The 20,204-nt window shown below is 40.4% G+C and overlaps 2 protein-coding genes across 2 annotated transcripts; both read left to right on the top strand.

Annotated features, from left to right (window-relative positions):
- The first annotated feature begins 4,139 nt into the window (after positions 1–4,139).
- On the top strand, positions 4,140–10,296 carry LOC140269271 (angiopoietin-related protein 3-like). The gene is made up of 7 exons (XM_072364302.1): positions 4,140–4,727; positions 4,835–4,945; positions 5,436–5,529; positions 5,831–5,944; positions 7,516–7,611; positions 7,807–8,070; positions 8,198–10,296. Exons 1-7 carry the CDS (start codon positions 4,146–4,148, stop codon positions 8,416–8,418), a joined length of 1,482 nt encoding a protein of 493 aa, XP_072220403.1. The 5' UTR covers positions 4,140–4,145; the 3' UTR covers positions 8,419–10,296.
- Positions 10,297–10,892: 596 nt separating this feature from the next.
- On the top strand, positions 10,893–19,065 carry LOC140269267 (phosphoglucomutase-1-like). Its single transcript, XM_072364297.1, has 11 exons — positions 10,893–11,229; positions 12,694–12,856; positions 13,145–13,291; positions 13,566–13,691; positions 15,363–15,553; positions 15,689–15,843; positions 15,978–16,093; positions 16,208–16,343; positions 16,833–17,016; positions 17,174–17,302; positions 18,926–19,065. The coding sequence occupies exons 1-11, from the start codon at positions 10,972–10,974 to the stop codon at positions 19,013–19,015; spliced, it is 1,695 nt and encodes a 564-aa protein (XP_072220398.1). The 5' UTR covers positions 10,893–10,971; the 3' UTR covers positions 19,016–19,065.
- Positions 19,066–20,204: the final 1,139 nt, after the last annotated feature.

The raw sequence follows: 20,204 nt of genomic DNA, 5'->3' as shown, positions 1-20,204 counted from the left end.
CAGCAGTGGCTATATTGATCCTGGTGGCATTATCGTTTCTCATCCAGTATCACCGGAGGGCTCCACGGTAAAATGTATCTAACGGTGGATTCAGTAATCAATCATTTTCTCAGTCTGGCACATAGAGGTGAGCCACAACCTATGTTTGTATGGGAAGACTTTGGTGGATGCTCCTATTACACTCAATCCTGACACCCCTACCTGTCACTGATTAATGCTTGCTTGCATTATTCCTCTGAGTATGTTATCATGTAGATAAATGGATAGCTCAAATTACCACTGCATCTAAATAAAGCTTCAAGCTTCAACAATGACTGTAAATTAAGATTTTTGTGGTCTAATCTTTCTGTCCTCTACACCCTTTTCTTTTTATACTGTGTTTGCAGTTCAACTCCTTTCTCTCCATCCTCATTGTGTCTGTTATTGTGTTGATATGCAACAGGCCGAGAACACCTCCTCAGGCCAAAAGAAATGTATTTCCCATCAGATCCAGCCCACAAACCTTTTCCTGAAAGCTCCAGCACAAGTTGAAAGCAAAGCAAACCGGGAGATGCTCATGAAATGTTGTGTAAGGAGCTGCAACTAGTGTCTTTTGTCCCGCCGTGAATGGAAAAGGAATTAGCAAGACGTACTCCTTTTCCATCACCAAAGCAGAAAACTGACTCCGAGAGGGATTGTGGTTTGACTAGAGGGAGAGAGAGGAAAAGAAAAGTCTTTATTGGCCCAAATAACTGCTGACGGACTGACCACAAACTGCAGAGTACTTGGCCAACAGGCAAAAATGTTCTCAAAGTCAGTTTCAAGATTTAGAGCTTCATTACTTGTGAGAAATTTGTGGTATAAATTCAGTTTTTAATTATGTTGAAATATTACTTGAAAAATGAGCTGCCAATCATTAACTTACACATATAGATTCTTTAGGCCAACAGAGAGAAATGCCGTCAGGCTGCAGGGATTACATTTTCCTCCCATATGACACCTCCTGCTGAAAACTACAGTTGCATGTAAGCTGCCAGGAGACAGATTCTTCTTTCTTAGCAAGAATCACGTGATGTTAATGGAGGCTTTAAAGGACTCCCGCACGTTTAAGCTTGGTGAAATTAACCTAAACATTTTCCAAACCAGTCACTTTTTCTCAATATGAAAAAGCTTTTTAATCATCGATTTTTTTTTTTTCTGAATATTCTCAGTGATGCCTTCGTGTGTAGGCATTTAAAGAGAAACTACAATAGCAAAAGAGAGATGGAAGAGTGAAAAGTCTTTTTTTATTCTACCCAGAGGTCTGTTCCAGCTGGTATCTTCCCCGTGTTACATAACTCTAGAGTTAAAGGTAGCCGCTGGTTGTGCCAAAGCTTCACCAGCCAACTGAAGCAATGTTGCAACAGACAGTGACCTTTAAACTTAAATCAATCAATTACCTAGAAGGCCACAGTCATTCCATGGTTAAAAGTTGTTTATAATCTAAGGTATTTACCTTAGATTAGTCTGATGAAAGCAGCTGGGTTCATTTGACAACATTCACTTGCGGCTCAGAAAACGTTGCAGCTAGATTCTTAATTGACTAAGTAAAGTTGAAAGTGGACAAGTACGAATGTTATGACCCCCCTTCCTCAGGGAAAAAGAGGTAACATAAAGAAACCATTAAAGAAAAGTTTGATTTAATAGCCTATAAGATTTAAAATTTAAACATCCAATAACAGGAAATAGTATGAGGCACACAAAAAGGAGAACAAAAAGCCAAAGGTTGCTACACAAAACTATCATATGAATTTAACTATATGACACTATTAACTAAGAGTCAACAAATTATTTCCTACCGCAGCCTAAGAGTGCTAATAAAATAAAGGCCTGTTCTAATTTACTTAGTCTAAACTCACCTAATAAATCCATAAACCTCATGTTTCTGGAAAGCATCATGTAACTCAGCATATATGTGGGTTTGTATGAGGTGTAAAGGATATTATAACCAACCAAGGGTATTCTATAGGTGCAAACTGCAAAGCTGCTGGTGACCTTCAATACTAAATCTACCAAGTCCTCTAAATGAAACAATCATACATGTCATTTGTTCATACCCTTAAATATGACTCATAATGGCGTCCACCCCTACAGGAGGGAAATATAAGTCATATGAGAGTTTCATCAGAGCACATGTCGTTTGGAAGTTTTTCCTTTAAGAAACCACAAAATCCCCATAATACAGATGTCATTGTTGGCATGGGGTCAAGACCAATATATAATAACTGTTACAGTGTGAATGTTAAACCTCAATTAATGCCATTTTTCTGATTGCCTTGGTTACATATAAACCCAGTATGCTTAGACAGTAACATCATTTGGCCAGGATTAGAAAATGATCACGGAAACAGCTAAAAGACACTTTTTTTCTTCTTTTTTTTTACAATGCAGCTGTCACCCTCATGGATGCCATTTCTGAACTTCATATGCAGTTGTGACACTGCACAGCTCTTTCTGTAGGATCCCGAGGTGTTCCTCAGCCAGATGAGAAATATAATCCCTACAGCGTGTTCTGGGTCTGCCCCGGGACCTCCTCCCAGTTGGACATGTCTAAATAAGCCTCCAAGGGGAGGAGACCAGGAGACATCCTAATCACAAATGCCCAAACCACCCCAGCTAATGTCTCGGTTTCCCTCCTGGACCTGTTGCCTCCGCAACCCAACAGATACGCGGAGGATAATGGATGGATGGACATGCAGTTGCTCTCATGACCATTAGAGGTCACATATTCCTCAAAGGTAACTGTGTGCCGTATCTGCCTGAAAAAGCATGCAGTTGTATTTGAGAAGAGGACAGTGTTACCAGATTACTTGTAGCTTAATCCTTTAGGAAACGGTGGCATGACCTTGTCCAGCAGTGAGGTGATTAAAAAAGACATTTTAAAAATTCACTACTGTTCATCTATAAAACCTTTATTGGAAAGCCACCTTTATATTTAGCAGCAATGCTAGAGTGGTACTTCGAAATATATCCGTCTGGATCTAATGACTATCTTTTATTACAAGAAATCAGTGCATGTGGCATTGGTAATCTAATAAATCTCTGGCGGTGCTGATAGTATATTACTTGGATTAGCATATAGTATAAACCTGTTTGAAAAAGGTTTGGTGGCTTTTAAAGAAAGGAAAACTGCATCCCAGCACAAAAACATTATTCTGTCTCTAAAAACATGGTGGTGGTAGTATCATGGTTTGGATATATTAGTGGAAAAATTTATTCTACAGGAAAGTGTGAGAAAAGTATCTATCTGTGAGACGAATCTCAAGGAAAAGAGGGTAGTACAGGGACGTTCTGTCAATGAAAGGTTCAACAAAAATAAAGTTGATGTTTTTTTAGTGGCCAACCCTAAAACATGACCCTTATCAAACAGAAATCTTGTGGAAGGATCTGAAATTAGGAGTTCAAGTACAGAAACTCATTACATATCAGAGTGGAAGCTATTCTGGGCAGAAGAACCAAAACTCTTCAACATTATCATGTTACACCAGATACTGAAAGCAAGGTTCACATACCTTTGCCATTAACAGGGCTTAAAGATTGGATTGTTTTGCAGAACAAACAATGAACAAATATTTTGATGGTTAATCGGATGAAGCTTTAGGTCACATTTATTAAAAAACTGTGGAAAACACTTACTCCAAACATTAGCCCTATTGTGTTGCAGGGATCTTTCTGTGCAATAGATTCAGACGAGTGTGTGAATTCTAAATACATTGACTGTCTTCTGCTCCAGAAAATCTTAATTTCACATTAAGAGCTTTGTGGCAATTTTCTTCGTTAGGCTGGCATCAGTTACTGGTGGGCAGAGATACGGGGGCCTGATTAGCATGATAATATATCCCTATTTACTGAATAAGGAGGAAGACACAGACTCATATCCTGAGCTATTTTAAATGCATGCATGTTTTTTTCCAAGCAAAAACTTCATAATGTATATTTTGTAGGAACACAGATGCATTTTTAGAGGATTTAAACTACCTGAGTAGAACTTTAAGACAATTCGCTCAACTTTCAATAAAGCTGAAGTTCAACCAACTTTCAATAGTCCACTCAAATACTTCCTACGTACAGATATTGATCGTATGACTGGTTAATCATTCATCTGATTACAGGCAGAGTATAAAGCCATGGATCTGCACCCAGCAGCTTTTCAGCCAGTCACAAAGGGAGGTGTCGGCAGCCAGCTGTTACCTTACATCACAGAGCTGAAGAAGCAATACAACAGCATGGGAAAAACAACAATTACTTTCATCTTTTTCCTGGCTGCTGCCTGTGTCCCTGCCCTCTGTGACAAAGAGGAGTCTCCTGAAACCCGGTCCCGCTTTGTTCCTCTGGATGATGTGCGTCTTCTGGCGAACGGCCTCCTGCAGCTGGGTCAGAGCATGCGGGACTTTATGCAAAAGACAAAGGGGCAGATAAATGACATCTTCCAGAAGCTCAATATCTTTGACCGCTCTTTCTACCAGCTGACAGCACTGGCCAGTGAAATCAAAGAGGAGGAAGAGGAGTTGAAAAAGACTACTGTGGTACTGCAGGCCAGCAATGAAGAGATAAAGGGGCTGTCTAAGGAGATCAACTCTAAGATGGAGAGCATAAGGAAGGATAAAAGTCAACTCCAGAACAAGGTGGAGGGCCTGGAGGAGAAAGTGAGCAGTCTGTCGATGGGCCTGTTGACGAGCACACAAGTAGCTGAGATCAACAGCCTCAGGGTGAGTGACCTGTGGTTAGAGAGGAAATCTGACTCACTTAGATCATGAAACACTAAAGAGTGAAATTTTAAAAAGTGCCTATGGTTTTGATTTTTTTCCCTGAGCAGGAGGTGATCCACACCCAGGAGGAGAGCATCACAGAGCTGCTGCAAGCTATGAGGGAACAAAGTGAACAGCTCAACCACCAGCGGATGAAGATCAGAATTCTGGAAGGAAAGGTGAACATTCCAAATATTCCCTATGCAGCAGGTCTTTGCATATTCAGAAAATGAAATATATCATTCCTGTTCCTCACCCCAGAAATCTTTGTCATCAGTTACTTACAAATATTCACTCGCACACTTTTTGTTTGCTGGCTTGCAACAGTTTGTTTTTGCTTCTAAATGTACAGATTGTTTTGCATCACACTGACTTTGCACGTAGAAAGTTTTTATATGTAGTTATGTTGCTGCTCTAAACAATTCACATATAAAATCCTTGCAGGGTGCCAACATCTTAAAGGAGCTGTCCATATATTTTAATAATCCCTGCATGCTAGTGAATACTTCTGCAAAAAATCATACTGTCATTTTCAAAAGTCTCAAAAACTTTTGGGAATTTTGAGAACAACCCACACTTTGCTATGCAAAGTATGTGGAGCTTCCTATGAATACACACGCAGTCAGTCTGCAGAGTAAAGTAAAGGGTTTTAATAACATTTTCCCACAGTTTACCACCAACAAGTTAACGTTCTTCAACCCTGAAGTCCCGACACTCACCCCCTACCTGACCTCAGGCTCAGCCAGCAGCAGCAGAACAATGGGTGAGCTGGAAAAGAATGAATAAGATCTGTTGTACAGAATTAATGCACATACGCTGTATGTATAGAGCAGAATCCAACTCCGAATTCAATCTGGATTTACATAAGAGGCTTACAGTCAGCAAATATGAAATAAGTATTCGGTCTTACTGTATAAATGCTCAGAATTTACAAATGTTTTTAAGAATCAGCTGATGAGACCGATTTGGATTTGAATTTACTCAGCAATCAGTTATCACTTATTTTCTATGTAAACAGGCACCACAGCAACCCTGCTGCTAATTAGTTTTTGTTTTTCAAACAGATCTGCCGTCAGATTGCAGCGAGCTGTTTGACAGAGGAGAACGTGCGAGTGGTGTCTACGCCATCAAACCCAACAGATCAGAGCCCTTCATGGCATTTTGTGACATGAGTGGAGGTAATCCCAGCTCCCAGAAATTCAAATTTCCCACTGCTCAAGCTCAGGTTTCTTTTAACAAATGTCCCTCGCATCTTTTTGTCTTATATGTAGTTAACTTAATGATAGTGGGAGTAACAAATGTTACTGTGTTTGTTCTAATATCTTTAATAGAGCTGTTGAGGGAAATGTGTTAAAAGTGCAGTTGAAAAGTACTCTCCTCTCAATCCCTTAGACTTCTGAAAGGTGTTTAGATTCAGCGCACAAATTTCTTTCACAAATTCAGTCTCACCATGAAAGCAAATGTATCAAAATTAGGACTAATGATTATTTTAATTATTGGAGAATTTGCAAATCATTTCATTGGCTATTTAGTTATTGGTATGTCGTAAGAAGTAAAATCCCAAATTTGAAAAAGGGGAGAGTATGGAAAACCATTTTAAAAAAGCAGTGATTCTTACACTAACTTGTGAGTCATGGCAAGCCAAGATATGTCATGTTTTGTCTCGTAATCTTGAGTTCTTTACCAAAATACATAAGTGAATAAAACACATTCCAAAACAAAAAAAAGTTGGGACAGGGGGATATTAATGCTATTTTTTAAAAAGTAACAGTAAATATGTAAATGTCAACAGGTGATTGAAACACTGATTTGGAACTAAAGCAGAGTCTCTGAGGAGCAAAGGTGGGCACAGAATCTCTGAAATGTTTTAAAACAAGAAAGACTGGAAGGAATTTGCATATTTCTCCCTTTGCAGTGTAGTAGATCATAAATCCACCTGAGGAATATGGAAGAATCTCATTACATAAAGTGCAAGAGCACAAACCTGAGCGGGAAGACTGATCTCCAATCCGTCAGACAGCACCAGGACTCATCACCCATTAATGGTTCCATCATCAAAAACCATTAATAACTGATAGAGCCACAGGGGCAAGTGGAAACGATGGGAAGTCTTTGTCAAGCACAACAATACAGAGTTACATTCACATTCTCTGGGCTTGGAGGCATCTGGGATGGATCATAACACAGTGGAAACATGCATTATGGTCAGACCAATAAGGTTTTACAATTAGTTTGTTGGAAGTAAGGGATGTTGTGAGGTCTGGACAGAAGACCAAACAGACCATCCAAACTATTATTAACGCGTCTAAGAGCCAGGCTCTGTGATGGTATTGGGTTGTATCGTTGCTCTTTTAGCTTTAGCATTTTAAGAAGCATTTCAGCTTTTTAAAGACAGACTTTGGAATGACTTCCACTTTGATGTGGAAACTCTCAAATGAGTTCTGTTTCCCTTCTGCTGCATGTAGGGGCAGCATTTACAGGACGCCGTTACGGGGTTATGTTTCAGGGTTTGAACAAAGGGCTTATATGGTGGACTCGATTAAAAGAAAAAAATGGTGTATTATAGCAGACACAACCTTTGTTCTTTTAATTTTCTCTCCTATACCAACTTTTGTTATTTGGAGTTGGAAACATGCAGCAAATATAGGGTTTTTGCTTAATATCTGTCAAACCTTTAATCGATTGTAGGCTTATGCTCTTTGTGTGAATCTTAAAGATGATAGATAATGGTGTGTTTCTTTGCTTTTAGACCACGGAGCAACGGTTATCCAGCGAAGGAGGGACGGTTCAGTGAACTTTGATCAACCCTGGGAGAGCTATGAAAATGGATTTGGAGATTTTCAAGGTGAGAGACTATGATATTCTACTCGCTTCACGATTATCCATCTCAGCTTGAAAATGAATTTCATATCACTACTATAACTTCATAATCTCTGTAAACAGCAGTATGTCTTCACCTCTGTACGTATTTTTGTGTGGATCAGCTTGTTGCATCATGTCACTGTTCCCTCTGTGGTGCCTCCCTCTGTCTCTCTCACAGGGGAGTTTTGGTTGGGTCTCAAGAAAATCCACTCTCTGGCCTCACAGGGCAACTTTAAGCTTCACATCCTGGTGGAGGACTGGGCCAAGCACAGACTGTTCATTGAATACAGATTTAGGCTTGATGGTCCAGAGAGCAACTATACCGTTCACCTCATGCGTCTGTCTGGAAATCTACCCGATACCATGAGCGACCACAGGGGCGTGATGTTTTCCACCGTGGACAGATTCAACCAGCAGGACTCGAGCTGTGGCCCCCCGTCAGGTATAGCAGATGCACGAGTAGAGGCCATGTTTTATTCCCATGTGACACAAATAACAGCTTTAACAAGTACATGTCATGTAGTAACAGCTGTGCAACATGTAATGTTGTAATGTCCATCATCTTTTAGGTGGATGGTGGCTGAACATATGTGGAGATGCACACCCAAATGGGAGATACCTCCGCATGAGACCTCAGGTGCGCTCAGAGCGTGGGAGGGGGATCCAGTGGAGGTCAGGTCCAAAGGGGTTTTTCTCTGTGAAATTTGCCCAGATTTCTGTTCGTCCTCTGGCGTCCAGCAGCACCATCTTGCCAACACCAGCTTCCTCTCAGTCCGGAGACTTCCTCTGATCCAATCCCGTCTTCTTTCTGTGAATATTCTCAGTACAAACCAGCATTAAACAGTGGCCTCCTGAGGGCAGCCTCCATAGTGCTCCATGTGGGTCACCATGGTTTTTAGAAGGCTTGAAGAGGGGCAAACATGCCTTCTAAGCAGCCCAGTCTCATGAATTTAAGTCTGTTATGTTCTGTTTTGAGAAATGTGTCACACTCTATGTCTTAAATACTGCACATGCTAATAGAGAGAGAACATAAACTTTATGCTGAGATCGTCACACCATGGTGTAAAGTGTATTTTCCCTCTCTGTATTGCAAGGGTTGGAGGTTATAAAGGAGAAATTTGAAAGACAGGTATGACGGGAGCCGTTCCTATATTGGGTCACATTGACTCTTGGTATGATGTTTCAAATTTGGAGTGATGTTTCAAATATCTCCTCATCCCTCAACGGCATGAGGAGATAAAAGGGGTTGTGATACTGAAAAAGATAGAACATTCTTCACTGTGTATCTCTTTAACCGGTTCATTATCTTGCAAACTACTGCTTCCTTTAAAAATGATTAAAAATGCATTTTCATTATTGCTGCCTGTTATAACCTTAATCAATCAATTTCTGTTAGATATCTTCACAATGTCAAAGTCCTCTTATTTGATTTGTTAAAAAGTTTTTAGCTTAGGTTTACTCCAGGTACTCCAACTTCATCCCACTGTCCAACAACATGCATGTTAGGTTAATTGGTGACTCTAAAATGACTCTAGATATGAGTGTGAGTTGCTTTGTCTCTGTTTTGTCCCTCTCACACCCCTTAAACCTCTAATTCATTCGTTTGGCCCCTTTTTAACAGATACAAGTCCAAAGAAATTAGTTTTAGTTTTAATTTTACTAACTTCAGTGTGTGAAAGTATATACAAAAGTAAAATCAAAGAAAAAAAAAGAAACAATCTGTACTGCAGAGTGTCCTGGCCAAGATAGGAAGAAGCTCAAAGCAGCAATCGTTACAGCAGTAGACACAACAACATCCATCCATCCATTTTCTATACCCACTTAATCCAACTGTCGGGTCGCGGGGGGGCTGGAGCCTAGCGGTCAGACACAACAACGTACTTTTAGTAATATATAGAAAAATATACTCATGAGCACATAAAACAGACAATAAAGCCGTCAGAAACTGCCGTCAGACACTGAAAACTAAAGAAAAGGCATCAGACTAGTTTTCAAATCATTGCAACTGTAATCAGAAACAGATGTAGCAATGATCAGTCTTGACATTTGCAGCCAGATGTTCTTCCAAGTGATATGTTTAAAATGAGTTGAAATTCAACAAGTATGACTATTTATTTAAGTTGTCTCAGGGCTGATTCCATGTGTGGGGGCAGCTCAGTACACTCTCTAGGTTCCGTTGAAAGGAGCCGAGCCTGTTGCTTCCTGTGCTTTTGTGGAGGACACAGGTCTGATGGGAGAACAAAATATAACAGCGACTAAGAGGTTTCAGGGTTGTGATGAACCTCCGTGGTAGTCTGTATCCAGGATAAGTAGCTATTACAAAGGAGCATGTGCACAGGGCAAGTGAAAGTGTGATGTTGATTTAAGAACAAGTCAAGCATGCATTTAGAGGCAGATATTCAGAACTAAATCTTTATCCTGGTCAAACCATCACTGACCGAGAAAATCTATTGAAGAAATAAGCTGTGCTTGCTTTGCACCAAGTCATTTCATCCTCGAACTATGAATGTTTTGTTTTGATGCCAGAGTCTGGTAAATGCATGACTGACTTCATGTTTGTCCTGTTACAACATGCTACAGTGAATGTTGTTGTGATGTTAGGAGCACAATAAACTGTAGAGGGCAGTGTTGTTCTGCCTCATGTGGAAACCTGCTGTGATTTGATTGAGTTGTGTGTTTATGTCTTTTGTTTCTTTCTTTCTTTCACCGCATATTTTCAGAATGTGTTTCTGGGTACGCTCTGATTGCACCTCGTCCTGTGTGCTTTCAAGATCAGAATTAACAGTGGGGTCGATACCCGCTCCCCCCCGTGAAATGGTGCTGATAACTTTGATGAGAGGTGCCATCTTTCTCTTTGTATATTATTACTCTGAGCACAGCTGCAGCCTTTCACACATGGATAAATTGCACCCACAACACCTCAATATTTCTACTCAGACACACCCAAAGACACTCACACACACACCCAAAGACACTCACACACACACCCAAACACACTCACACACACACACACACCAACACACACACACACACACACACACACAGCTCTTTGTGACTGGGATTGCAGCCTTGACAGTGATCTCCCTGCACATGTGTGAAGGAGCGTCTTCAGTTACCCCCCCCCCCCCCCGCCTCTGCACACACATTAGTTAAAAGGTTATTTTGAGCCGCAGAAGTTCCCTGTCCCTCCAGTGAAATAATAGGAGGAGTCGAGCTCTTGCCTTTCCATTCTTGCTCCTCTGTGCCATTCTCCCCCATGTCAAGTGACAGGGGATTTCCTCTAAATTAAAGCTTCCCTCTGCACACCTCGCAGCACATTGGGTTGGATTCTCACTTGGAAACAATGGAGAACAGTCCTCTGCAGGTGCTGACCGTCCCTACAGCGCCTTACCCCGACCAGAGACCCAGCATCAGCGGCCTGAGGAAAAAGGTCTATGTGTTCCAGTCCAAGAGGAACTATCTGCACAACTTCATCCAGAGTATCTTCTCCTCCATCGACTTACGGGACCGCCAGGGTTCTACCATGGTGGTGGGGGGAGACGGACGCTTCTTCAACACTGCTGCTATCGAGGTCATTGTGCAGATGGCGGCTGCTAACGGGGTGAGTGTCACCGTGAGCGTCACGTTTTCTGGGTTTGTGTGTGTGTGTGTGTGTGTGCATGCCGATCGGGAGGGGGGGTTCCCACGAGTGACTGCCTGTATGTCCGCGTCACCTGCCTCATCTCATATTCACCTGCAGCTTTTGACACATGGTTTTATTTGGGAGAAAGCATCAGATCAGATGCACATTAGATCTCAGGAAACAGAGCCACCAAACTCACACACGTGACTTTTATGCGCTGCATGTTCGGCATAGTTGAACATGATTGTTAAAAAAGAAAAAGAAAAACTGTACTTATCTTACATTATTTATTATTATTCATCAATACTTTTATACTTGCGTATAATTATAAGCATTACTATTAGTTTTATTACTATCAGTAGTATTGTGTAATGAATGAAAACGATGAATAATTAAGTGTTTCGATCATGAATGAAACTATTGCTACGACTGATATTAATGGTAATGATAATCATAATAATACTACAAATGTAATAACTACAATGATAATTGTATAGTAGCAGTATTATTTAATTACTGACATTATTATCATTAATGATATAATAATCACTAACATGAGAATTTGTCATAATCTATCATTGATACATTTATTATCAATAAATCCTCAGATAATAACAATAATACAAATCATAATTATTATTGATATTAATTTTATTAGTATTATCAACTTTTGGCATATTGCCAATAAATGTAGTATACCATTAACATTCTCGATATTAATAATACTTATTACTGGTAGCTATCAATAGTTGTACCTTTATTACAATTATTATTAGTTATTATGATTTATTATTTTGCAAGTTATTTTCCAACATAATGTCGTCTAATTAATATGTCTTCACGGTATATCCTTACATGTATTCTTGATTCTATTTGCCATTCAAAATTCTGATCAACTGAAAGAAGTGGGTTGTAACTGTTTTATGATAACCTGTCTCTGCCCAGACCAGCATGATCACATTAAAAAAAAAGTTTTTTCTTATTGTTGTACTTTGAGGGCTTACCTAGCTTATAAAATCAGTGAGAATTCAGCTCAATGGGAAATGCAGAGGACATAAAGTAAAGTAAGTTCAGCAGCAGCACAATGTGATGGGAAGAAATGGAGGTGAGTCGAGGCAGTCATCAGTAAAAAAAAGTGAGTAGAAGCTTCTGACTCTGCTATGTTCAACTGAACATTTCAAACCGTTCTGTTTTCAACCCTGTTGCCAGCAGCATTACTGAGATCTCTGGTCTTAAGGTTTAAATTACACAAACTGATGCTGTCTTGGTTGAATGATTTAATTATAGATATTCAAAAAGCAGCTGGACATGCTTGAGCTTATTCTTGATGTGCTTTAGCAGTCATTTATTAGACATGCTGACCAAACCTTCCCTCGCTAAGATATATTGAGATGCACACTCATCTCAGCCAACTCAAAACACACCTGTGTGACATTTCTGCAGATTGGCCGTCTGATCATTGGACACCATGGGATAATGTCCACGCCGGCCATCTCCTGCGTGATCAGGAAATACAAAGCCATCAGTGGCATCATCCTCACTGCCAGCCACAACCCCGGAGGACCTGAGGGAGACTTTGGCGTTAAGTTTAATATGGCAAATGGAGGTATGGTAACTTGAGTGGAGGAAGCATGCAGGGACATCAGCCAAGTGCAAAATAGTGTTACGGGAGAAGTTCAACATTAAAGCAGGCAGCCCAAGGCTTCTTTTGGATGTGTTGCATGAACAGAGAAAAGATTGTGAGTCTCTGCATTGGTAGAAATCTGGGGGAAAGTTCAGGCATATCGAAAAATCAGCACAAATAAATATTAGATGAAAAAGAATATTATCTCCAGTGCAAGCCACAGCATATGTGAATATCAGTGTGATAGCAAGCTTTTTCTTTGGCTTCCAGGCCCAGCCACTGAGGCTGTCACTGACAAGATTTGTCAGATCAGCAGAACCATTGAGGAGTTTGCTATCTGCCCCGGACTGCGTGTGGATCTGAAAACCCTGGGAAAACAGACGTTTGATCTGGAGAACAAGTTCAAACCCTTCACAGGTGATGTGCAGCTTTGGTCTGACACTGGTCATTTCAAACTAAAGCAGGAAGGTAAAGGAGGATGCGTGAGGAAAAAGGGAAGATGTGGACAGGATTACTTCTTATGGGACAAAGACGATTGGTTTAGCTTGCATTAAGTACAGTTAATATTTAACCATTTTTTTATAATAAGCTATATTACAGTTTGAAACAGAGATTGATGATGCATCAGTTAACAATAAAGGTTGCTTTGGCAAATTAAATAGTTTTGTTTCTCATTTTTGGATGAATCCAGTGGAAATTGTGGATTCTGTGGAGTCTTATGCTAACCTGATGAGGAACATCTTTGACTTTGCTGTACTGAAGGAGATTCTGTCTGGTGAGAACCACATCAAGATAAGACTAGATGCCATGCATGGAGGTGAGCAGAAATTTACCAAATTTATCAAGCACATGGCTGTGCAGAGTTGACAAAAGACAATAAGACCTTCACATTTTTGATTCTGTCGCTCTATTACTAAATTGTTTCTGAAATCCAGTCATGTGCTTTTTATCCCTAACCATGTATGTAGCCATGTCTTCCTGATGTGGAAAAAAGTCTAAACCTAAGGACAAGTGTGCATGATGTGTGATTGGCAGCCTGCTGCAGTAGCTCTGGAAATGTTATTTCTTTCCTTGTATCTTCATGAGATTATCTGATGATCTTTTTTCTGTGAAAAAAGAGACATTTTCATGCCTTATTTTTGGATGCTGTGCTGCTGGACTAATTTTGCTGGCAATTCTGTACTTTTGTACATCTGAGATGATTCATATTTGTGCCAATGGCAACAACTTTGCAAGTGGGAGTTGATGATTGAGCTTTCCAAAGTCCCGGCAATGCCTGGATAGAGACTCAAAATCCAGATGAGTTGAAGAGGAGAAGTCTAGGATTAAGGGCATGAACAAATTGGAGCGAAAAGAGGAGGAACCTTTTCTTCTGTTGAATGCCATGGGAATGTGAGATTACTGGCAGATAAAATGGACAAGTTTCAAACCCTGATAAGGACTTAACAGAATATTCAAGAAGGCAGAGTTATTTGTTTTACAGAGACATGGCTGCAGGAACGACTCTAACATGTCTGTGCAGTTTTCGATCTCTTAGGGCAGACGGAGATTGCAAACAGAGTGGTAACAGTAAAGGAGGAGGGATTGCAGTGCTTACTGACAACAGATGGTGCAATCCTGGACATGTCACTGAAATGAAGCATCTCTGCACTCTGGGTGTTGTGATACTGGCATTTCGGTTCTGTCCATGTTGTCTCCTGAGAGAGTTCACCTGTTACCAGCTGGTGGTGTGTGAGACATCAACAGCTAAGCTGATGCCAAGCTGCAAGAAAACACTCTGAAACATTCATGGTGCTCTCATCTCTGAAGAACTCAGGCACACCTCTCTCTCTCTGCTACACTATAACTTTACAAACTTTTTAAACTGATTTTTATTTAATTTTACTTTACACTATTTTATTTTGTCATTTATGAATAACAATATCTTATACTGTAGTAATAATTTCTTTTTGGGGGTTAATAAAGAATTGTTGAACAAATCAAATTAAACTGAAGTCTGACCACCAGTCAGCACACAATAATTTGGCCTCTTGGTCATTGTGACTACAATGATTTGCTTATTCCATTATCAGTATCATTATCATTCTTATCAGTGGTGATTCTCTCTAAATTTCCCCATTTCTGTCACATGTATTTCTCATTATAGCAGTGAAAATGTGCACAGGTTTCATATTTATAGAAACTTTTAGGAAATGAATTAAAACTCTAAAGATGCAAAAGACAGAGAAGAGCTGTTGATGAGCTTTGCTCTATCGCTGGAGAGGTAATGCCGAGCTGTTGGAACCATACATTTAGATTGATTGAATTACAGGATCCATTTTGAGTTTCTACAAACACTCGAACAGCAACTATTCATAAACAAACAAGGCAGAGATGAAGTTGTTGTTGTTGCTTTAGAAAATGATGTTACCTTCTGTGTGTAACACCAGATCTTTAGTAGATCACTCTTGTCCTTACATCAGTCTCCTCTCGTTGCTGTCTGCCACAGTGGTTGGACCATACGTGAAGAGAATACTGTGTGAGGAGTTGGGTTGTCCTGCCAATTCTGCCATTAACTGTGTCCCTATGGAAGACTTTGGGGGTCAAAACCCAGATCCTAACCCCACGTACGCATCAGATCTGGTTGACAGCATGAGAGACGGGCAGTATGATTTTGGTGCAGCATTTGATGCTGATGGGGTGTGTGTACTTTTTATAATCTCTTTTTTGTGAACTTATAGCAGTAAATCACATAAAAATGCAGGTTTGAAGGATATTTATTGACATTCTCACAGTTGCGATGGACTGATTTCTACCCTTCTGTGTGCTTTCAAGGACCGCAACATGATCCTGGGTAAACACGGCTCCTTCGTTACCCCGTCCGACTCTTTGGCTGTAATTGCTGACAACATCTTCTGCATCCCATACTTTCAGCATACAGGCGTGAGAGGATATGCTCGCAGTATGCCCACAAGTGCAGCGTTAGACAGGTAAAACTCTGGTCTGGCTTCACCAAAAGGGCTGTTATCAACGCAGCTCATTCGTGTTAACTTGTGTTTCACACCTGTGCTTTAAAAAGTATAATGTGGTTTCCTAGAATCCTCTTTCATTGATTTTCCTGCAGAGTAGCCAAAGCAACAAAAATAGAGCTATATGAAACTCCAACTGGGTGGAAGTTCTTTGGGAACCTCATGGATGCAGGCATGCTGTCTTTGTGTGGGGAGGAAAGCTTTGGCACAGGTACACTTTCTTTCCTGCAGTTTGTTAGATCAAGAGATGCTTGACTCCCGATTTCACAGTCACCTTGATGTTTTGAGCTCACTGTGCCTCAGCTTCGCTCTTGTCATCTTTCAGGTGGAGACCATATTCGTGAAAAGGATGGGCTTTGGGCTGTGCTGGCATGGCTATCTATCCTTGCCACCAGAAGGCAGAGCGTGGAAGATATTCTGAAGAACCACTGGCTAAAATATGGAAGAAATTACTTCACCAGGTGGGAAGTAGACTCACTTCTTAACACCGGTGTTGTTTGTCTTTTCTGTTTTACTTTGTCAGCCATCAAAACAACTAAAGTTAAAGAACTAACAAGGGAAAGTGGTTGAATTATTCCAAATAGAGTACAGTATTTACTAGATGAGCTAGAACTGATAAAAGCATGTTAAAAAGACATATAGGACCCAACTGCCACCTAGTGGACCGTATATGTCACTACATAGTCTGTAAGGTTTCGCTTAATATAAAAGAAATGTAAAATCATATCTAAGACTCAAATACATGACACAAAAAGCTTTATGAAAGACTTGCAGCAAACTGTTGCATGCTTTATTAGAGCAATGTTAGGCAACAGAGGCTGCAGCAAACAAATCTCCAAATCTCTCAAATCAGTTAACAAGATAAATGCTAACTTTGAATGAAACAACACTGCAAAATTGTAAAGTCTGCTATGTAATTCTATTCATCTTTTTATGTCAATTTTGCCCAGATACGACTATGACGATATAGACATAGATGCAGCATGTGACATGATGGAGGATTTGGAGATAATAATTGCAGAGAAGTCCTTTGTGAAGCAACGATTTGCAGTGGAGGACAAAATCTACCAAGTCGAAAAAGCAGACAACTTTGAGTACACTGACCCTGTCGACAGCAGCATCTCCAGGAACCAGGTACATGTGCAGCATTTCTATGGTAACAAGCTTGTTATGTGTACTGATACAGAATGTGTCTGGTCGTCACAGGGTACTTGCATTCTTCCTGCATCAGAGCCACTCATCTGTGCCTGCAAAGACTCTCACGGTGTGTGCCTGGTTGTTTTCACTGCAGGGACTGCGGATTATCTTCTCTGATGGTTCTCGAATTATCTACAGAATCAGTGGGACAAGTAGTCACGGAGCAACAGTTCGGATCTACATCGACAGCTATGAGAAGGAACTCATTTTTGAGGACACGCAGGTAGAGTAGCAAAAAATTAGGAATCACTTGGAAAAATGTGCAAGACTTAAAGCCATGTGAAAAAGAAATTACACTCTCTTTTATCCACTGTAACATAATGACAAAACATTACTTCTTACCAGGTCTTAAAATCAGGTACATACAACAACAGATGAACAACACATGACATATTACACATGTTATAATTTATGTAAAGATAACTGAGCTAAAATGCATTGGCAAGAATATGAAAAACCGAGTCCACCCTTACTGCCTCCACAGGAATTAAGAGGGTAAGCAGCAGCCAGGTGCTGCTAATCAAATAACTCAATTAATTGACTATCATCAGTGTGAGTACCTCTATAAAAGCAGAAGTTTAGTCAGTTTGCTGCTCTGGAGCATTCAGGTGTGTGTTAACACGATGCCAAGGAGGAAATACATCAGCAATGATCTTAGAGAAGCAATTGTTGCTGCCTGTCAATTGCCCGGAAGGGTTGTATGGCAATTTCCAAGCTATTCGGAGTCCATCATTCAACAGAGAGAGAGATTATTAGAAAATATTCAAGACAGATGCCAATCTCCCAGGAGTGGACTTCTGAGCAAGTTCACCCCAAGTTCAGACCATGTAATGATCAGACACTGCAAAACACCCAGGAGCTACAGCTCAGACTCTCCAGGCCTCAGTTAGCATGTTAAATGTTCAAGTTCATGAAATTACAAGTGAAAAGAAATTGTACAAGTATGGCTTGTTTGGAAGGGTTGCAGGAGAAAGCCTCTTCTTTCGAAAAAGAACATGGCAGCACAGCTTAGGTTTGCAAAGTTACATCTGAACAAACCACAAGACTTCTGGAACAATGTCCTTTGGACAGAGCAGACCAAAGTGGAGATGTTTGGTCATAATGCACAGCAGCACGTTTGGAGAAAACCAAACACAGCATATCAGCACAAACACCTCATACCAACTGTCAAGTGTGTTGGAGGAGGGCTGATGATCTGGGCTTATTCTGCAGCCATAGGACCTGGACACCTTGAAACTGGGTCACCAACAGGACAATGATCCCAATCACAGCAGCAAATCTACAACAGAATGTCTGAAAAAGAAAAAATCAAGGTATTACAATCACCCAGTCAAAGTCCAGACATAAAGCTGATTGAAATGCTGTGGTGGGACCTTAAGAGAGTTGTGCATAAATTAATGTCAACAAACCTCAGTTAATGGAGACATTGTAAAGAAGAGTGAACCGAAATTCCTCCACAACAATTTGAGGGATTGAAAACGTCAAACAGAAAATTGTTATTTCAAGTTATTCCAGCTAAAGGTGGTTCTACGAGTTGTTGAAACAATGAAAACAACGCGGTGTCACATTGCTGCTGTGTTTTTTGGCAAAGGTTTGTTCAATAAATATTGACACAGAGTAACATGTCATGTGCTGTTGTTCGCCTGAGGGCATGTTGACGTCATTTTTAGACCTGGTGAGAACCAGAAAACTTTTTATGATGCCCAGATATGTAAAACACGGTGTACTTCCTTTTTCACATGGCTCCACATGAAACAAGTTTTTACAACACTAAATGAAGTGTTAATAATGGAATGCGACCGGCAGGTGCATGCAACCCTAACCTCGTCATCCTTGTTTGGGACAGGTGATGCTGGCACCCCTTGCAACCATTGCTCTAAAGATTTCTCAGCTTCATCACCGGACAGGTCGGAGTGGCCCATCGGTCATTACATGATCCCTCCTGCATAGCACTCCATCATCGCTTACATAATGCCTCTTTTTTAATATCTTTTCTTTGTTTTTTTTTGTTTTTTTTTATGTAAATAGAGCAGCAAATCTAAGTGTGACTGCATTTCATGCAACGGTGTGACTTTTAATGGGAAAAACCTGACATCTGTAACTCATTAAACTGTTTTATTTTTGGTTCATCTGTTGCTCGTGTGCTTTTCTCATGTATATGGCAGTTAACTGACCATGTTTTTAGTTGATGCAGTTTTTCTGCAGCAATGAGTCACAAGCAAAAAGCTGTGGGATTTCAAAACCATCAGCACTGTCATCGCAACTAATCATGACATAACACTGCAGTGGTTTCATTTCCACTTTGAAGATCTTTTGTTGCAATGTCCTCTTTAACGTTGTTTTGCAAAGCGTGGCTTAGCACATCCAGGATATCTGCTGAAGTTCTCCACAAAGACTACTGAAAGGTGGATTTAAGATCATTAAGATCAAGAAAGCAGCATATAGTCTCTCAAGAAATAACATCAGTTTTTTTCAAGAACGGGGCGTTTCCTGCCATTAAGCCTGAAATTATTATTTGGATCATCCGTACTCCTTAATTTGGGGGTATTAAATCTCATCAGCAAAACAATAACCTGAAACTAAAGTCGTGCATGTAGGAGTTTGAGGATGAGTGACAACATGCCAGCCTGAATGAGCCACACAGACACAAATACACCCACAGAGACCAGCAGCCCTGAACATTACAAAGAACTACACAAAGCATCACTAGACTATTGTTCACCAAATAACATGGTTACTTTTTACTGTCACCACGAGGAGCCTCATATTTAGCTGTACTTTATGTGCTTCTCTTGCTACATTTTTTCTAACCCAGGATAAAGCAGGAAACATTTTGAGTGTCATAGGAAACGGTGTGAAAGGAGCTCATCCAGCCCTGGTGGCTACAAGATTTCCATCTGGACAGCGACAGCCGCCCAAGTCCTCGGACATCTGGTCCGGTTCTGTGATCACACATGCCCTTTGAAGTCCTTCACAGTAGTTTTTTTTTTTCGCCTGATAACACCTCCAAACTGAACGTAAGGCTGAATGAGAGTGAAACCCTTTCACCACAGAAAGAAAAGTGCTGTAAAAGCTCATCTCAGCGGAGCACACTGTAACATATTTTACACTGAATCAAGTTTATT

This window comes from Leuresthes tenuis, unplaced genomic scaffold (assembly GCF_036924035.1).
Source record: "Leuresthes tenuis unplaced genomic scaffold, fLeuTen1.0.hap1 SCAF_14, whole genome shotgun sequence".
In the NCBI taxonomy this organism is placed as follows: domain Eukaryota; kingdom Metazoa; phylum Chordata; class Actinopteri; order Atheriniformes; family Atherinopsidae; genus Leuresthes; species Leuresthes tenuis.
Note: the sequence above shows the minus strand (reverse complement) of the source record. Positions and strands in the feature narration are given on the sequence as shown.